Raw genomic sequence first — 16,838 nt, forward strand, 5'->3', positions numbered from 1 at the left:
CAAGTCACCTGCTTTTACCTTTTCCCATTTGGTGGTGGCTGGAGGGGTTTGTGTGTGTGTGTGTGTGTGTGAGAGAGAGAGAGAGAGTGTGTGTGTTCCTTCACTCTTTACCCCATCTCCTGAACATATCTGCTCAAGAATGTTCATGAAGTCCATTTTAGGAGAACTTGGGGAGCCCTGTGTTCGGCAGAACTGTCTCAATCACTTAAGCCACCTGGAAGAATTCATTAGCTGTCACTTTAATTGCACTTGTCACAGGTAAATGCCAAGCTAGCTATATTAGCCTTTTCCTCCTCCAGACACTTTCTTCCTGTGAACTCAAGCAAGGCTCTGTGCCTGACATCCTTCCAACAGAAGTTAAAACTTCCCCTGTTCCTTTTGTGTGGATACCCCTTTCCTCTCTTATAGAAGCACTCTGTGTTCTGTAGCCATTACACATCTTGCCTTTATATTACTGTCAGGTACATGCACCAACCAAAAGTCTGATGATGCTATGAAGAGGAATGGTGAGATTGCAGACTCCTTCAAGGAGATGGCTTTAGACTGGAGAGTGCCAGATCCTACCAACAGACATTGTGAATTAAATACCCTGGCGCCAGCTCAGACAGAGACCTCATTATCCAAAGTGGGAGTTTGTGCACCCAGTGCTCTTTGTAAACTCATCTGGTAAGACACACTCCCGGGTGTGTTACGTACATAATCAGTTCTACAAGAAGGCAGCTCTGTACTTCACAAGGTGACTGGGTGAATTTTCTTTAAAATATAAAGTAAACTAAAGAATGGTAAATTTAGCCAGGCATCGAGGGCACAGATTTTAAACAGTGGCTAGTGGGTTAGGACTCTGATTTTCAGAGACTGGATACTTGAGTGTTGATTTCTGAGGAGGGGATTTAAGATGTCTAAAGTTTGGCATCCGATATAACTAGTCATCTTTGGAAAACTTAGGCCAACGTTTTTGGGTATCTTGATTAGTTGCCTGTGAACTGTGAATTTAAATAGGCACTGTCAAGTATGTTCAAATAGTTTTTTAAAATAATTTTGTTACTAAAAATAAGATTACCAAAATGAAACAGCACACCCATGGAAAAATATTTGTACTTAGAATTACAGCACTATGTCTGCAAAGAAGCCTTAATGTCATGTTTCAGTCTATTAGCAGATAGCTCGCTGGGGGTATCTCTATGCTGCAGCTGGGAGTGAGCCACCTCACCCAGACAGAGAGACTCACACTAGCTTTGCTTGAGCTACTGTGCTTAAAATAGACTTGTGGACGCTGCGGCTGCCGTGGTGACTTGGGCTAGCCACCCGAGCTCAGACCAAGGGGGTCAGGTGGGCTTGAGAGCCTGAGCTCCCACCCGAGCTGCAGTATCCACACTGCGATTTTTAGCATGTGACCTCAAGCAGAGTTTGCACAAGTTGGTCTACCTGGCAGCGAGCCTCCCAGCAACAGTGTAGACATACCCTGGGAATACAAGATGCTATAAATAATGTTCAGACAGAAGTTATCATTAATTGAGATGAAAGTCTGATTTGTTTCCATTGAAAGTTATGCTGGATATTTGGTATAGAGGGAACATTTCCCATCAGATTTAAAGTTTGGTCTTCAGCTTGACAGTTTTTCTTGGTGGATGCTTTTTTCTGAGTAAAATTCTTGTTATGAAATTGCCAACACTCACTGTGAAAAACAAGTCCCATGTTTTTTCTTTAATAAGGAATTTGACAGGCTGTCACAGTGCCATTCCCCCTCGTCCTTACTATGAGGCTTGTGTTGTGGATGGCTGCTCAGCTCAACGCCAGAAGGCTGAATGCCAAAGCCTTGAGACCTATGCGGCCTTGTGTGGATTCCATGGGATCTGTGTTGACTGGAGAAGCAAAACTAATGGACAATGTGGTGAGTTGGGGAAGACTTTGCTGGAGTGGAAGCTATTTTATTCTATTCCTCTTTCTGTTTAAATGTGTATACTCCTATTTGGGAAGATACTCAGGGCTTGTGTCTTCTTGCACGTGCACTGGAGCAAATCAGGACTAGCGCCATTGAAATCAGTGGAGTTATGCCAGTGCGGAACTAATGTAAATGAGGGGAGAATAGTGTCTTCTGAATGGTTCAGCACCAGGGTAGGTTTAAAAATGTTTGTCCCTGCTGAAAATTTAAACTTTTTGTCAAAAACCTGAAAACTGCCAAAACCAGAAATATTTTCTTTGATTTACAGATATTTGGCTTTCTGACCAAAAAAAATCAAATATATTTGAGGAAAGCGGATGCTTTCTGTGATTTTTTTCCCCTTGGGTTAAAAAAAATTGCTGTCAAAGTTTCCACAGAAAAATTTTGACCAGCCCTATTCAGCACACACCCCAGGTAGGTCTGCATTCTCACACACTCTCTAATCAGTTAGAGGAGCAGCTCCGGAGGCCTAGACAATCCATTGCATTAAGAAAGCCGGCAGGCCAGATTATGTTTTGTTACACTAACATAAATAAAAAGCAACCCCACTGACTTAAGTGGAGTTACCCTGAACTTATGCCAGTGTAACAGAGAAGAATTTGGCTTAATAATTCAGCCCCATCATTCGTAACATTCTAGTTAAGGCACTGTCGTAATGCTTTTATTCAAGGGCTTATCATGGGCGGGAAAATAGATCAGAACTTAGCTATATTTCAGTGTTTCATAAATGGTTTTTAGCTTGTTAAAATATTAACTACAATTTAATCACTAGATGGCAATATTGCTTAATACATTTGGTTTCCCTCTGCTTGTTTTGCCTCTTGTTGTCAGAACCATTTATTCTAGATTACTAGAATAATTCGCCTACGCGATTGCAAACCCAACAGAACCCCTCAGTGGAAACAGCCTCCTTTGTGTTTTCATCTGGGTGGGATATTTTACCTAATAAATTATCATTTGAATCCACGAGCGTTAGACAGAGCTGGCGATCTAATCTCCATATTGTAAATGTTCCACAGAAGCCAGATGTTCTCAGGATCAGATCTACAAGCCATGCGGGGGAGTAGAAAGAAGCACGTGTTCCAGCAGGTGGGTCATTTACTAAGTACCAAGGGCAAAGGCTTATATTTTCAAAAAAGCTGAAGGGAGTCAGAATTCCAATGGGATTTGGGTGCCTAACTCCCCTAGGCCAAATTTCTACTCAAAATTCTGTGTGACATCAGCCCTAAAAAGTAGATGAAAATAGCTCAGTGCCACTCTTCTTTCCCTCTGTACATGCAGGAAAACCACCATCCCCTTGCAAGATAAGGATCCAGCACTTGTGGAAGGGTGCTACTGCCCTGAAGGAAAGATCCTGCTGAATAATCTTGATGGCCTTTGTGTTTCTGTCTGTGGTAAGAAAATGTGAAAGGTGGGAAAAGATGAAACACCAGTTTAAAACTACCACTTTAGGGATCCATAATGCAATTCGCCAGCCTGGTCTTTTGCACCCAGGGGCTGTGTGTACTGTAGAAACAGTATGCTTAGCTCTGGGAAAAAGTAAAGAAAGTGTCTAATGTAGCCTTTAGGTGGCCTTTTCTGGCCAGCTCAGAAATTATTCTGGTGAATTCTGAAGGGGGAATGTGCCCCCCTCTTTTTATGCAGAAGGATGCGCCTTTGAGTCAGGAAGTAATAAATAGAAAATCTTCAAGATCTTTTGGATGGATGACCTGTGCTTTTCAGCCATGGCTCATTCTTTTCAGGTCCCCTTTTCAAAGCCTCCCAGATCCTGGTTTTGATGTATGTCTCTCTCTCTCTCTCTCTCTCTCTCTGCTTCTGCCACTCTCTCCAGCTCTATTATATTCTTGAACTGACCTTCATAATTGTACAATTGTTCTATTTTGTAGGCTGTATTGGACCTGATGGATTAGTGAAACAGGTAAGGAATAGGATCTAAGAAGAAGTGCTCTTTGAATAACTGTTTACACAAATAGCCAGATGCCTTCACCTGTTGTAAATATGAATGCAAGAATTGTTCATTCTTTTAATGCTGAACTCAATACCAATGTACAGTAGAGATAGTGGGGGAAAACAATGGGCCTTCTGACTTTTGGCTATGCTTTATCACTCCAATCCTCATCTGAGATACTGACGCAAAATTGGCAGCCTATGAAAATCACTGTTTTTTGGTAGACCATTCAGGTTTCTCTCCCATCACACACACCTGCAGAGAAAGGGAAGAGGCTACAGCATGGTTTATCAGAGGGTGGGCAAACTTTCTGGCCTGAGGGCCACACTGGGGTTGCGAAACGGTATGGAGGGCCGGGTAGGAAAGGCTGTGCCTCCCCAAATAGCCTGGCCCCTGCCCCCTATCCGTCCCCTCCCACTTCCTGCCCCCTGACTGCCCCCCTCAGAATCCCCCACCCATCCAACCCCCTCTGCTCCTTGTCCCCTGACCACCCCCTCTCGGGACCCCCCCGCCCCAACCACGCCCCGCACCACACTCCCCATCTAAGCCCCCCTGCTCCTTGTCACCTGATTGCCCCGACCCCTATCCACACCCCACCCCCTGACAGGCCCCCTGGCACCCGTGACCCATCCACCCCCGCCCCCACTTCTTGTCCCCTGACCTCCCCCTCCTGGGACCCTCATCCCTAACTGCTCCCCTAGGACTCCACCCCCTATCCAACCCCCCTTCTCCCTGTCTCCTGACCGCCCCCCTCCCTGAACTTCCGCCCCATCCGACTGCCCCCTGTCCCCTGACTGCCCCCCGGGACCTCCTGCCCCCTTACCATGCCACTCAGAGCAGCAGGACAGGCTTGTTGGAAAGCCTGGGAGGTGGGCGGGTACAAGCCACACTGCCCGCACGGCGGTGTAACTACAAGGGAGGGGGGACAGTGGGGGAGGGGCCGGAGGTGAGACTCCCCAGCCAGGAGCTCAGGGGCTGGGCAGGACAGTCCTGCGTGCCAGATGTGGCCCGGGGGCCATAGTTTGCCCACCTCTGGTTTATCATGCAGATCTTTTCAGTTCCCTTTGGAATTAAGAGTCTCCAGGGTTCCATATAAACAGCCCAACACCATACCTTAGGATAAGAAACTTTGGCTTGTTGCAGACCCTCGTTTCTCATTAATTTATTACTTCTAGGTTCCGTTCATTTGTTGAACTGTCAATTTTTTATTTGCACAGCCTGGAGAGATATGGGAACATGATTGTCAGTACTGCACTTGCAATGAGGCAACCTTGAATATCTCTTGTTCACCCCACTCTTGTGTTAAGTCTCTGCCAGTCAACTGCACTAAAGAAGGATTTGTTCCTAAAATGCGACCACATTCAGAAGATCCCTGCTGTCCAGAGACAGTGTGTGGTAAGAGATCGGTGACATTGACTTGTTTACAGAAAGGATGGTCATTCTTGGAATGATAGTTCTTTGATGGGTTGGACCCCCTTCCGGGGTGCCACCTGATGTGCTGGGGTCCCACTGATCCCGCCTGTCCCACCAGCCTGGGTCTCCCCACGCTCCAGCCCCCTTCAGCACACACACACAGGTAGGGACATGCCCAGCTGTAGAATCACACAGAGTCTTCAATCAGCTCTGTGTGGGAGGGCTCAGCCGGGGAATTGCTCAGCACTTTGGTGCACATCCCCTCTGGAGTGTAAACCCAAAATTATAGTGTCTTGCGCTGTATAGACATGTATACAGCATAAGCTCATGAAATTCACCTCCTCCCTGAAAGTGGAGGAAGATATGCACAGCTTTTTGCCCTCCCCTCCCCCCAAGCTATGAATTGCACAAACTGGATTTTGTAATAAACAAAGAACAAGTTTATTAACTACAAAAGGTAAATTTTAAGTGACTATAAGAGATAGCAAACAGAACAAAGCAGATTACTGAGCAAATAAACCAAAATGCACAAACTAAGCTTAATACACTAAGGAATACTGGCTACAAATAATAATTTCTCACCCTAAGTGTTGTTTCAAGCAGGTTGCAGAGTTTTTTGAAGGTAAACTGCACTGCTTGCTCCTTAAATCTCCAGGGATTCCTTTTACAAGACGATCTGTTACTCCTGGACTCAGCCCACTGCCCTCATCTTAGTTCCTTTGTTTCTTCAGGTGTTTTCAGCAGTCTTCCTTCTTGGGTGGGGCTTAAATAGGATTTACATATGGCGGGAACCTTTTCTTTCCCAATCTGACCCCCACCCCCGCTTTTAATGGAAAAACACTGAAAGCCCAAGACAGGGGGCTTGTACCAGGTGACATGATCACATGATCCTGCAGTGTCAAAGCAACAACCCAGAAAGCTTCTGAGGAGGTGGGAGATTAGTATCTTCAAAGTCTTATTGTTCTTCCTAATGGCCCATCCAGGCTGATTGCCTACTGTCTGGTGGGCATTCCCCAAGTACACACACAGTTGTAATTATTACATAGTCAATATTCCTAACTTCAGATACAGAAATGATACATGCACACAAATAGGATAATTACATTCAGTAAATTACTACCTTTCCAGTGATACATCACATGACCCATCTTGCATAAAACATATCTTAGTTATGCCAAAATCACATCGTAACTATATTTCTATGAAGAATATGGGGGTATAACATCACAAGCTCCAAAGAGGCCAATGAAACTGGAGCTCTGGGGTTGTCAGCTTGCAAAGCTCCCAGTAACTCTGTCCCCTCTCAGGCTTCTGCGGGTGGCTGCGTATCCACCAAGGTCTAGGCGTGCTTGACCTCTGTGATCTCAGGCTCTAGCAGCTCCCAGAAGGGAGCTTGCAATGTGCATCCTCCCTCTTCAGCGGTCAGCCCTGACGGAGCTGGGCTGCTCCCTTTTATATTGAAACTCCAGTTGGAGCATGCTCAGCAGTGGTGAGGGGGCATGGCTTCCTCTGCCCACAAGGGGTTAACCCCTTCTTGTCCAGTGCGGGGCTGATACACCCCATCACAGGGGCTTTGACTCAATTTGTCTACATCTTCTATTTACAGAATGTGATGTAAAGTCCTGTTCTCTCATCAGAAGACAATGTGATTTAGGCTTCCAGCCAGTGGTAGCTATTTCTGAGGGTGGCTGCTGTCCTATTTTTTCCTGTAGTAAGTATAGTTTCCTTACTATATGCTGGCTTTCATTATTTCAAAGGGGACTTCATCTAGGACTTTAGTCCCAAAATGTACCCCATCTGCTAGTTTTTAGTCACAGAACTGTATTGCACAACTACACTATCATGAGTGTGACCCAACCCCCCATTTGGTCTTTGGTCCATGCTGATGATGCTGTCACAAACAATAAAGTAAAGAAGCGAATCTCTGCTAATTTCAAGTGCAATTAGAAACACGGGGGGAAAACAGTGTTTGCCAGATGGCAAATACTGGTAGGTGAAATTTACCGCTCATGCACTAAACATGGGCAAGGGGGTGGAAATTAGCAACACATCCCAGCCATTCTGCACTTCCTATGTTGAGTATTAGGGCTACTAGATTTGTACAGTTGTTTTCTACAACTTGTTTAACAGACAGTTAAGAAATGTGAAACTAATACATGCTGACGACATCATTCTTAGAGCATCCTTTTTGTTCCATTTTTCTTATAGTACCAAAAAGTGTATGTGTTTCTGAAGGAGTTGAATATAAGGTAGGACTTGCCACTTCTTTCAGTGGGCTGGCATGTCGTGACTTCGAGATACTATTAACCCATAATTATCCAAATTCACCTAAAGGTTTCATTCAATTAACATAAAGCCCCAGACTAAAATGACCTATCATTTCTTATTGTGGCCTAGTGAATAATGGACTGAGCTTCAGAAGGCCTGGGTTCTAGTCCTGGCTCTCTTACTGGCCTGCTGGGTGACCTTGGGCAAGTCCCTTCACCATTCTGTGCTTCACTTTCCTTTGTTCCAGTGTTTGTACAGCATATAGCACAACAGGTCCACAACTGGGGTTCCAAGGTGCTACAGTAAGACATATAATAAATAATAATAATAATGGGAATAATGATATGGATCTCCTTTGTAAAGTACTTTGAGAGCTACTGATGGAAAAGTGCTATATAAGAGTTAGGTGTTATGTGTTACTAGAGAAATTACCTAATAGTGATCGCTAGGGCAACAGTTTCTATCATACAGAGATATTCCCCTGTATTTCAGGACTAAGATGTCAGAAATGTAGCCAAAGGCAATAACTGAATACAAAATGTTCAAGTATCAAAGGAAGTTTTAGGAGTAGCTAATTGGTCAAACTGTAGAAGGAAATGGAATAGGGAAGTTCTCAGGTGTTGAAGTAATAGCTACATTTAGTATATTTGATTCTGTTGGAATGTTATTCTAGTAGAGTATTAATTTTGTGATATTGATGGTATGTTAATTCAAGATTGGAAGGTGTTGTGTCAAAAGCTTGTGCCAAAAATTAAAGCCAAAAATAGTAGTTTATTAGTATTTTACAGAGAAATGCACATGTGTTTTAGAGGCTAATGAACTCTCCCTCTCCCCTCTCCTTTCCTCCTTATTTTAAGCCAGGGACAGTGGTGCCTAAAAACTCTTGTGAAGATTGCTTGTGCACTGAAAAGCGGGACCCTGCTACACAAACCAACCAAATTCAGTGCACTCCAGTAAAATGCTCAACTGGCTGCCAGCAGGTAAGTAACTTCTACGCTGTAGTTCTCTCTGCTAAACTAAAACTAGTTCAGGTGTGTTCAGGTGAAGAGCAATGGTTGGTTGGGGATGTGCCATCTCAGCAACCAAAAAGATGAAACATAAAATAACCTGCTTAAAGAGAGGCAGATGCAGCAAGCTGCTAGTTACAAAATGACTTCTTCAGAGCTGTCTCTGTTTGTCTCTGACAAATTTAAGGGGCCTGCCCCAGAAAGGCATGATGGGAAAAATGTTTTCTATAAAATGGCAACTCCACCCACAAGCTGGTTAATGGGGAAGATTAAGTCACTGAAAGATGGTGTTTGCATGGTTGCCTTGGTGATGTCCATCACCACTATATGGTAAAAATGTTAGAAAAACTATTCTGATTTGGTTCAAATGAAAAGGTCCCTATGAAACTAAATGTTCTAAAATTAAATGGATTAGTTGTTTGTAGGCAATATACATACTGTATGTTAAGACTTTTAAAAGTCCTTGAGCCAGATCTACTAGTGAGTTCTGGTAGGAGAGTTTGTTTTAGTGGTACAAAAGGGTTTTCAACTCCACTTAATAGCACAGAGGATGTATTTAAAAGATGCCAAATTTGCTCAAAAAGTGGATGGTGCTAGCTGTTGACAAAGGGCTAATTCCATGACTGTTGAGTTTGCTGATTCCATGGATTTCTGAGGCAGCTCTTGTTGGTGGAGTTCTTATGGTGCACTGCTAAATCTTAAACCTCTCTGGTAGAACCACCGGGGAGCGCAATGGTGTGAACGCCGGCTACCATCCACAGGGATGATTTGCTCCTTCAGTGGACAAGGTTCTCCTGGCACTGAGAGGTGTAGCTTGTATCTCTCTGCAATAGTTTTGCTGAATCTAGCTCTCTGTATTTAAAATCTTGAATATATAACTTGAATGCAAGTAGAGAAAAGCTTGATCTTCTGCCCCGCCCCTGCTCACATAAGGCCAGGCATACTGCACCATTCTAGCTCCTCACTAGATGATGGACATGGAGCCACACACATGCCTCATTCTAGGACTGAAGTCCACACAGGAGGAATAGATGAAAGTAGTTGTAAATACACCTTACCTTCAGTCTTCTCAGCACATCTGAAATAGCGACCATACCTGTGGAAAAATGTACCAGACAAAGGGCTGTCTTTGGATCTTGCAAGTAACACATGGTGAGTTAGTTATTTTGGCCTGATTTGAATATCAGCTCAGATAAGGATAGGAAATGGCAGATTACCCAGGATGATGCCACTGACAAAAGGGTTGCTATTTAGGAAAGTATTAAAAGCTAATATGACAACTGTGTGGGTCTAAGCATCAGGTTTGAAATACCTAGATTCCATCAAACAATGGGGTTCAAAAGTCCTTCTAAAAACCCAGAAGTATAATCAAGGGCTGTTGGGTTTCCCCCCATTGCATGAAGAAGGGGAATGTGCCTTTTGTCTGAATGCTCTTCACAGGTAAGCCACAAGTAATGTGGCTAAATGATGGTGCATTTGTGCCCCGCAGGGTTTCCGCTACATCAGAGAAGAAGGCAGGTGTTGCGGCCAGTGTGTGCAGGTGGCCTGTGTGGCGAAGCTTCCATCTGGCATTGTGACCGTCGAGGTGTGTGTGTGTTCCCCTGCTCAACAAGGAATTGCAGTATGACACGGGGTCGTCGTTTTAGAAATACAGCTTCCCGTCAACTTCAGTGGAGAGTTCTGCTTAAAAACTGAGTCCCACTATGTGTTGCAGCATTAGGAAGTTAGTGCCTTTATCAAATAAAGTATGTCTGAAGTGAATCTACCTAGGTATTTATATGCCCCCCATCACTGTATCTGAGCACCTCAATCATTATTGAGTTATCCATCAGTATTCTGTGAGGTGAGGAAGTGTTGATCCCCATTTCACAGATGGGCAGCGCGGACAGAGACTGACAGACCTGACCAAGGCCACATGAAGTTTCCGGAGTCTTAGACTAGTGTCTTTCTCTCTGCTGCATTGCAAAGTGTATCTGTTTAGAACAGGCGAAAACCTTGACCAGTCTGTGATCTAGTGGCTTATATGTTAGCTCCCGCATCCAGCATCTCCTTTATCTGATTTTTTGTATTCCCTGGTCACTGATATTGTATACTACTTTCACCAACTCCAAAAAGTTAATTTTGTCCAAAGGTAGCTATATTTTGTTATTAATCTTTTGACCTCTGTTATAAAGGCCGACTTCCTATTTTATTGTCTTTTGCTCTTTTCCCCCCCTCTACCTCCTGAAAAAAGAAAATAGGAGAAAATCTAGAGGAAAAAAAGGATTTTCCTCCATGCTTATCTTCTCCCATAAATAGTAACACCACACACATCAGTGCATAACTGTGGGCCTTGGTATGTCTCTTAATATCCCTACTGTTGTGAGCCTTTGATTATTTCAACCCAGGTAACAGTTACAGATGGGATTGTCAAAGCAGCCTAAGGAAGTGAATGCAGGATGAGATTTTGGGAGTTGCTAATACCTTTCAAGCCAGAAGAAGAATCCCGTCCCTATGCTAGATTATGTGTTGTCTCAGAATAACTTTATTTTTTCTACTTTATTCAGGTTGGGAAGACCTATAAAGTTCTGGAAGATAACTGTGCTCTGTATAATTGCACTCAGTCATCAGGCCAGTTTGTCTTGACTAGCACAATAATATCCTGCCCAGAGTTTGATCCATCAAACTGTGTCCCAGTGAGTATTTTATAGCTGAAATGAGATAAGTGAATGATACGAGCAGCTTTGTGATAGTGGACCAGTGGACTGATTGGGCACTGTGTCTCATTATTAGAAATCTCTTATTGCTGCTGTTCAGTCTGTAATGTGCATATCTAAGATTAGAGTCTGAGCAATTCTGGTTCTGTTTGCTTTCAATATAGGGAACTGTTGCGACAACTTCAGATGGATGTTGTAAGACATGTGAGTATGGCCAATCCAGTGATTCATTAATCAAACATTGTCAGGCTCTCCATTTATTATGGCTCTGATCCTGCAAGGTAATGAATGCCCTCAACTCCCAGCGAAGTCAGTGGGATGTGAGGGCAGTTATCACTTCTCGGGAGGTGCTCAGTACTTCATTTTATAAGGCTCAAAACCAGCCTACCTCTTCCAGAGGTGCCACTGGAAAAATCTTCATGCTCTCCCTTACTTGGTTTTATAAAGAAGCGAATTATTTATAGATTAGACTAAATTCCTGATGAAAGAATGATGTAACCTGGAAGAGAATGTGTTTTGGATGCTGGCAGCTAGGAACTGCATAGAAAGCATGGTTCTGTTACTGTAAACAGTGTTGGCTGCTGTAAAGCCATAAAAGTGACAATTAGCTAACAAATGTTGTTACAGAAATGTAGGCTGTAGAAAAAATATACAATTGCATCTGCTTTAGGCCCTGATCCAGCAAAGCAGTTAAGCATGTGCTTTTAAGCCCATGTTTAAGACCATCCTTAATCAGCAAAATACTTATGCAAATGTGTAAGTGCTTTGCTTACCTTGGGCCTTTAAACTCTCCTTGGCTATTTGAACTCTAACTGTTCTTAATGAGACAGAGACAGAGCTTGGTTGCTTAGCAGATATCTCTCAGTGCTTTAACTCAAATCTGAGTAAGGCTAATAGGATCCTTCCCTCTTAGGTATCCCATTGTCACATGTCTGCAAACTGAAGCTGAAAAAAGAATACATCACTCACAAGAACTGTAAATCAGCAGCTCCTGTCCTAGTGCCTTCGTGTGAAGGGTCCTGCAGTACATACTCTGTGTAAGTAAGAAACTGCTTCTCCATGCTTATGTGATGTCTTGTCCTCACCTGTTCTTGCCCCTGCAGGATCACAGCTACTATCTCCATTAACCCTTTTCCTTGATCCTCTTAAAAGGAAGCTGGATGAGCAGAGCACCAGCCTTTTAGCCATGATGCTTTACTGTTTTGTCACTAGGATTGCCGTATCTAGGCTAGATAAATAGGTCATGTTTAACAGGTTGACTAACACATTTTTACTTACACATTTTTTTTTTATTTTTTTTACTTGCAGTTTGGGCTCTGCATTAGGCTCATTCTTCATTTCTGTGGGGTCATTTTGGGCCTAGTCCATGGCTCATTTAAGTCTATGGAAAACCTCCCCCTTACTTCAGGTGGGAGTTTTTCCATCAGCTTCAGAGGTCTTTGGATCAGGCCCACCAATGTCCTGAGAATAGGCTGTTACTGATATTGTCGTCCCCCCGCCCGCTGCTTACAAGCAGAAGAAACCCTAAAGCTTTCCTTCCCCACTCACAGTTCCAGGGGAAGCTAAGGTTAATGAAGAGCAGGAAGGCAATAGCTAATGGATTGATCTATTAATTTTGTTCTGCCAGGTATGCCTTTGGCGACAGTGAAATGAAACACAAATGCACTTGCTGCCATGAAACAAAGAGCCACATGATGAAGGTGGAACTGATTTGCTCTAAGAGGAAGAAAATTGAATACAAGTATGTTCAGGTAGATGAGTGTGACTGCGTGGAGACAAAATGCCAAGAGAAAAAACCATAAAGACAAAGTGCTGGAGAAACACTGATTTTTAACGCTTCACCTGTGAATAGTGTAGAACATAGCTGTGAGTGTCTACTGACCTTTCAATGAGATTCTGTCCCTCCTCTGCTGTTCCTTCCAGTAATCTGTGCAATTGTGGAAATTCACTAAAGGATGCTGCTCTAAATATTTGTAGAATAAACTACGTTTCAAAGCTGTTATATTCTGCTGTGGCATTTATACTCTCAACTGATATGTATGCTAGTGTCTTTCATTCCAAAGTACTTTATAAGCTATTTATATGCAATTCCAGGGAAACGTGGTGCTGTGCAAACACAAGACTTAGTCTCTGCCGGAAAGAACTATACGTATGCAACCTACACTTGATTCCCCTCGGCAGTAAAACACAGCAACTTTTTCACAGCACTCATTCAATTGAAAAAGCAGCGATCAATACCATAACCAGCTGAAACTGTAAGGAGGAATTCAGAGTGACAGGTTGTGTCTAGCACTGTGCCTGGAACTCCTACTCTTATGAATAAGCATAAGGGGATGTCTTATTGCTATGAGTGGTCAGGATCTCTGCTGTACATCTCAGCCAAATCCCTGCAGCACCAAGAATCCCCTAGCATTCTCCGGTGGTAATGCATTCATGCTAAGCTGCAGAGAAGAATGACACCTATCAAATCACCAACATGGCTTCAGGTAGCACCCAGGTTTTCAGGAGATCTCCTGTGTCTGGGCTGCTTTGGTTTAGATGGCCCTAGTGGATTCTGTGGTATCATAAAGCCAGCATAATAGCACCAGCATTAGTCTCGTCCCTGCATCCAGTATAGGTGACATTGCTGGGGAGAAAGGAGGTGTGGCTGAAGTTTCTCTGCACCCTGACAATCACGGACTGACTCTTCCAGCCGTTAGCGGCTGGTGTGATTTAGAGCAGTCAAACAACTTCCCTATCATATATACACAGACCAGCCTAGTACAGAGCCAAGCCAGGGGTACACAAAATGACTTAAACCCATCTTTACACTAGCCACCTGTGCTGTGCACAACTTGGCTGAGGATCTTGGTCAAAAAGACATGAAGCGAGGTGTCATTTTCTATTGCATCCTGAGCATTACAATAATGGCTTTCCCAATGCAGTTCTAAAATCACACCTTTTGTATACATGCAGATAAGTGTTTATTTGTACACCCTTCTGTTCTTGTCTGGCTTGTTGGTTATTATATAGACTAATATCTAAATGGAACTCAGGTGACACTGGCAGACTGGCTTCATTGGTACCCTATGAGAGACTGACATCCGAACAATATTGTTCATTACATCTTATCATGCAGTGACTATTAGCTACATTATAAACAATCAACTACTATTCTAGCATCTCCCATGGGACAGGTTTCAGAGTAACAGCCGTGTTAGTCTGTATTCGCAAAAAGAAAAGGAGTACTTGTGGCACCTTAGAGACTAACCAATAGACTACAGACTACCACCCTAGACTAACCAGACTACAGCTCACGAAAGCTCATGCTCAAATAAATTGGTTAGTCTCTAAGGTGCCACAAGTACTCCTTTCCCATGGGACAGAGGAATTAAGACAATGTGATGTTGACCACGATCAAAAGCTGACCACTAGATGTCACCACTGTTACATATGTAAAGTATACAAGTAAGTCAGATCAGTACACTTTTTAGGTGCATCCTGGAGTTTGCTGCTATGCTAGTTTCCACACGAGATGTAGAAGTTGTGCATTACTAATCCCATCTATGGCCCAATCCTGCAATTTGATGCATGTAGGCTGACAGCAGTGTCCAGAGGAAGCCCCATCACGTCACAGGATCAGGGTCTATCAAGAGAAGAGTGGAAATGTCAAGTCACTTACCCTCTAGTTTCTCTACATAATCAATAGTTTGAAAACCACAATCTGCCTGTCTCTTCTCAGTAAAGATTCCAAAGCATTAAATAATATGATATAATCTCATTTATCCACTGTAAAAATGTATAATGTTTTAAAAATTGTGCTTCATAACCTTAACTAGGACCATAGATAATAGATAAAAATAATTTATTGTAGAAACAAATAGGTTAAGATTGCGGAAAATCTGTTACATAGTGACTACATTTGTTTTGCCTTTCAACAAATAGATTCATAGATTACAAGGCCAGAAAGGAGCATTGTGATCATCTAGTCTGGCCCCCTGTGTAACACATGGCATAGAACTTCCCCAAAAGACCTTCTAGAAAAACATCGACTCCTGATTTAAAAATTGCCAGTGACGGAGAATCCACCATGACTCACTGTTACTATTAAAAATTTACTCATAATTTCCAGTCTGAATTTGTCTTGTTTCAACTTCCATATGTTGGCTCATGTTATATCTTTCCCTGCTAGACTGAAGATCCCATTATCAAATACTTATGCCCGATGTAGCTTCTTATAGACTGCAATCAAGTCACTCTTTAGCCTTCTCTTTGTTAAAATAAATAGATTGAGCTCCTTTTGTCTATCATGATAAAGCACGTTTTCTCATCATTTAATCATTCTCTTGGCTCTTCTCTGAACCCTCTCCAATTTATCAACATCCTTCTTGAATTGTGGACACCAGAACTGGACACGGTATTCCAGCAGTGGTCATAGTTGTAGTTAAGATTAAGAGTTATTTAGGATTCTCCTTCAGGAATAATATGCATTTTAAAATAGATAAATATGATTATAGCATTACTTCACTCCTTGGAATGCTTATTCAAAAGGTATGTGCCTATGTTTTTAAAGTGACTAATGATGTAGATATGAAGAAACTTAACTTTTAATTTCCTTTATTTTAAAGCAGTGAGAGTGTGGACTATTAAGTAGCCTTAACTGTAATTTAATGCTGTTTTTGTAAATGTTTTAACTGGTCTCAGGGCAGTACCACATGGACAGACATACTAAACTGATATTTATTGGCACCCTGGTTGTCAGTCTACCCAGGCAGGCCCAGGATTTGAATGGGCACATCACATGAATGACCTTCTCCCTCTACTCTGCCCAGAATGGCTCACCCTGGAGCGAGGCATGTCAGCGGGACAGTGTAGGGAAGCTTACACAACCACTTCAATAGTCTGCACGTTGTTCTTACTCTGTCACCTCTGTGGTTGCAAGAGATGCTGAATGTCCCTAATAATCACGCAGAGAAGGACATTCAGCCCATGGCAGTTTTGAAATGTAAGAAGAAGGAAAATTACATTCTAATTCAAAACTACGAATGTATTCATTCTCCTCTTAGCCTGGCTGCTACCTGCAGGCAGCCTGTATCACTACAACTGAGACATATTTTTTTTTTAAAAGAACTTTTAGAATCCTAGAAGATCAGGGTTGGAAGAGACCTCAGGAGGGCATCTAGTCCAACCCCCTGCTCAAAGCAGGACCAATCCCCAACTAAATCATCCCAGCCAAGGCTTTGTCAAGCTGGGCCTTAAAAACCGCTAAGGATGGAGATTCCACCAACTCCTGAGGTAACCCGTTCCAGTGCGTCACCCCCCTCCTAGTGAAACAGTGTTTCCTATTATCCAACCTAGACCTCCCCCAGTGCAACTTGAGACCATTGCTTCTTGTTCTGTCATCTGCCACCACTGAGAACAGCCTAGCTCCATCCTCTTTGGAACCACTCTTCAGGTAGCTGAAGGCTGCTATCAAATTCCCCCTCACTCTTCTTTTCTGCAGACTAAATAATACCAGTTTCCTCAGCCTCTCCTCGTAAGTCATGTGCCCCAGCCCCCTAATCATTTTCGTTGCCCTCTGCTGG

General features: G+C 43.1%; 1 protein-coding gene across 1 annotated transcript in view; it reads left to right on the plus strand.

Moving 5' to 3' along the window:
• The window catches only part of LOC140912580 (mucin-5B), a 67,808-nt gene extending 54,525 nt beyond the window's left edge, over positions 1 to 13,283 (plus strand). The window contains exons 35-48 of the mRNA XM_073347195.2: positions 462 to 666; positions 1,713 to 1,891; positions 2,962 to 3,031; positions 3,224 to 3,336; positions 3,829 to 3,860; positions 5,108 to 5,285; positions 6,910 to 7,014; positions 7,512 to 7,552; positions 8,429 to 8,551; positions 10,068 to 10,163; positions 11,125 to 11,253; positions 11,439 to 11,478; positions 12,188 to 12,311; positions 12,902 to 13,283. Coding sequence (XP_073203296.2) covers positions 462 to 666; positions 1,713 to 1,891; positions 2,962 to 3,031; positions 3,224 to 3,336; positions 3,829 to 3,860; positions 5,108 to 5,285; positions 6,910 to 7,014; positions 7,512 to 7,552; positions 8,429 to 8,551; positions 10,068 to 10,163; positions 11,125 to 11,253; positions 11,439 to 11,478; positions 12,188 to 12,311; positions 12,902 to 13,076 — 1,610 coding nt within the window. The 3' untranslated portion in view covers positions 13,077 to 13,283. The remainder of the gene's footprint in view (positions 1 to 461; positions 667 to 1,712; positions 1,892 to 2,961; positions 3,032 to 3,223; positions 3,337 to 3,828; positions 3,861 to 5,107; positions 5,286 to 6,909; positions 7,015 to 7,511; positions 7,553 to 8,428; positions 8,552 to 10,067; positions 10,164 to 11,124; positions 11,254 to 11,438; positions 11,479 to 12,187; positions 12,312 to 12,901) is intronic.
• Positions 13,284 to 16,838: the final 3,555 nt, after the last annotated feature.

The sequence above is a fragment of the Lepidochelys kempii genome, chromosome 6 (assembly GCF_965140285.1).
Source record: "Lepidochelys kempii isolate rLepKem1 chromosome 6, rLepKem1.hap1, whole genome shotgun sequence".
Taxonomy (NCBI): domain Eukaryota; kingdom Metazoa; phylum Chordata; order Testudines; family Cheloniidae; genus Lepidochelys; species Lepidochelys kempii.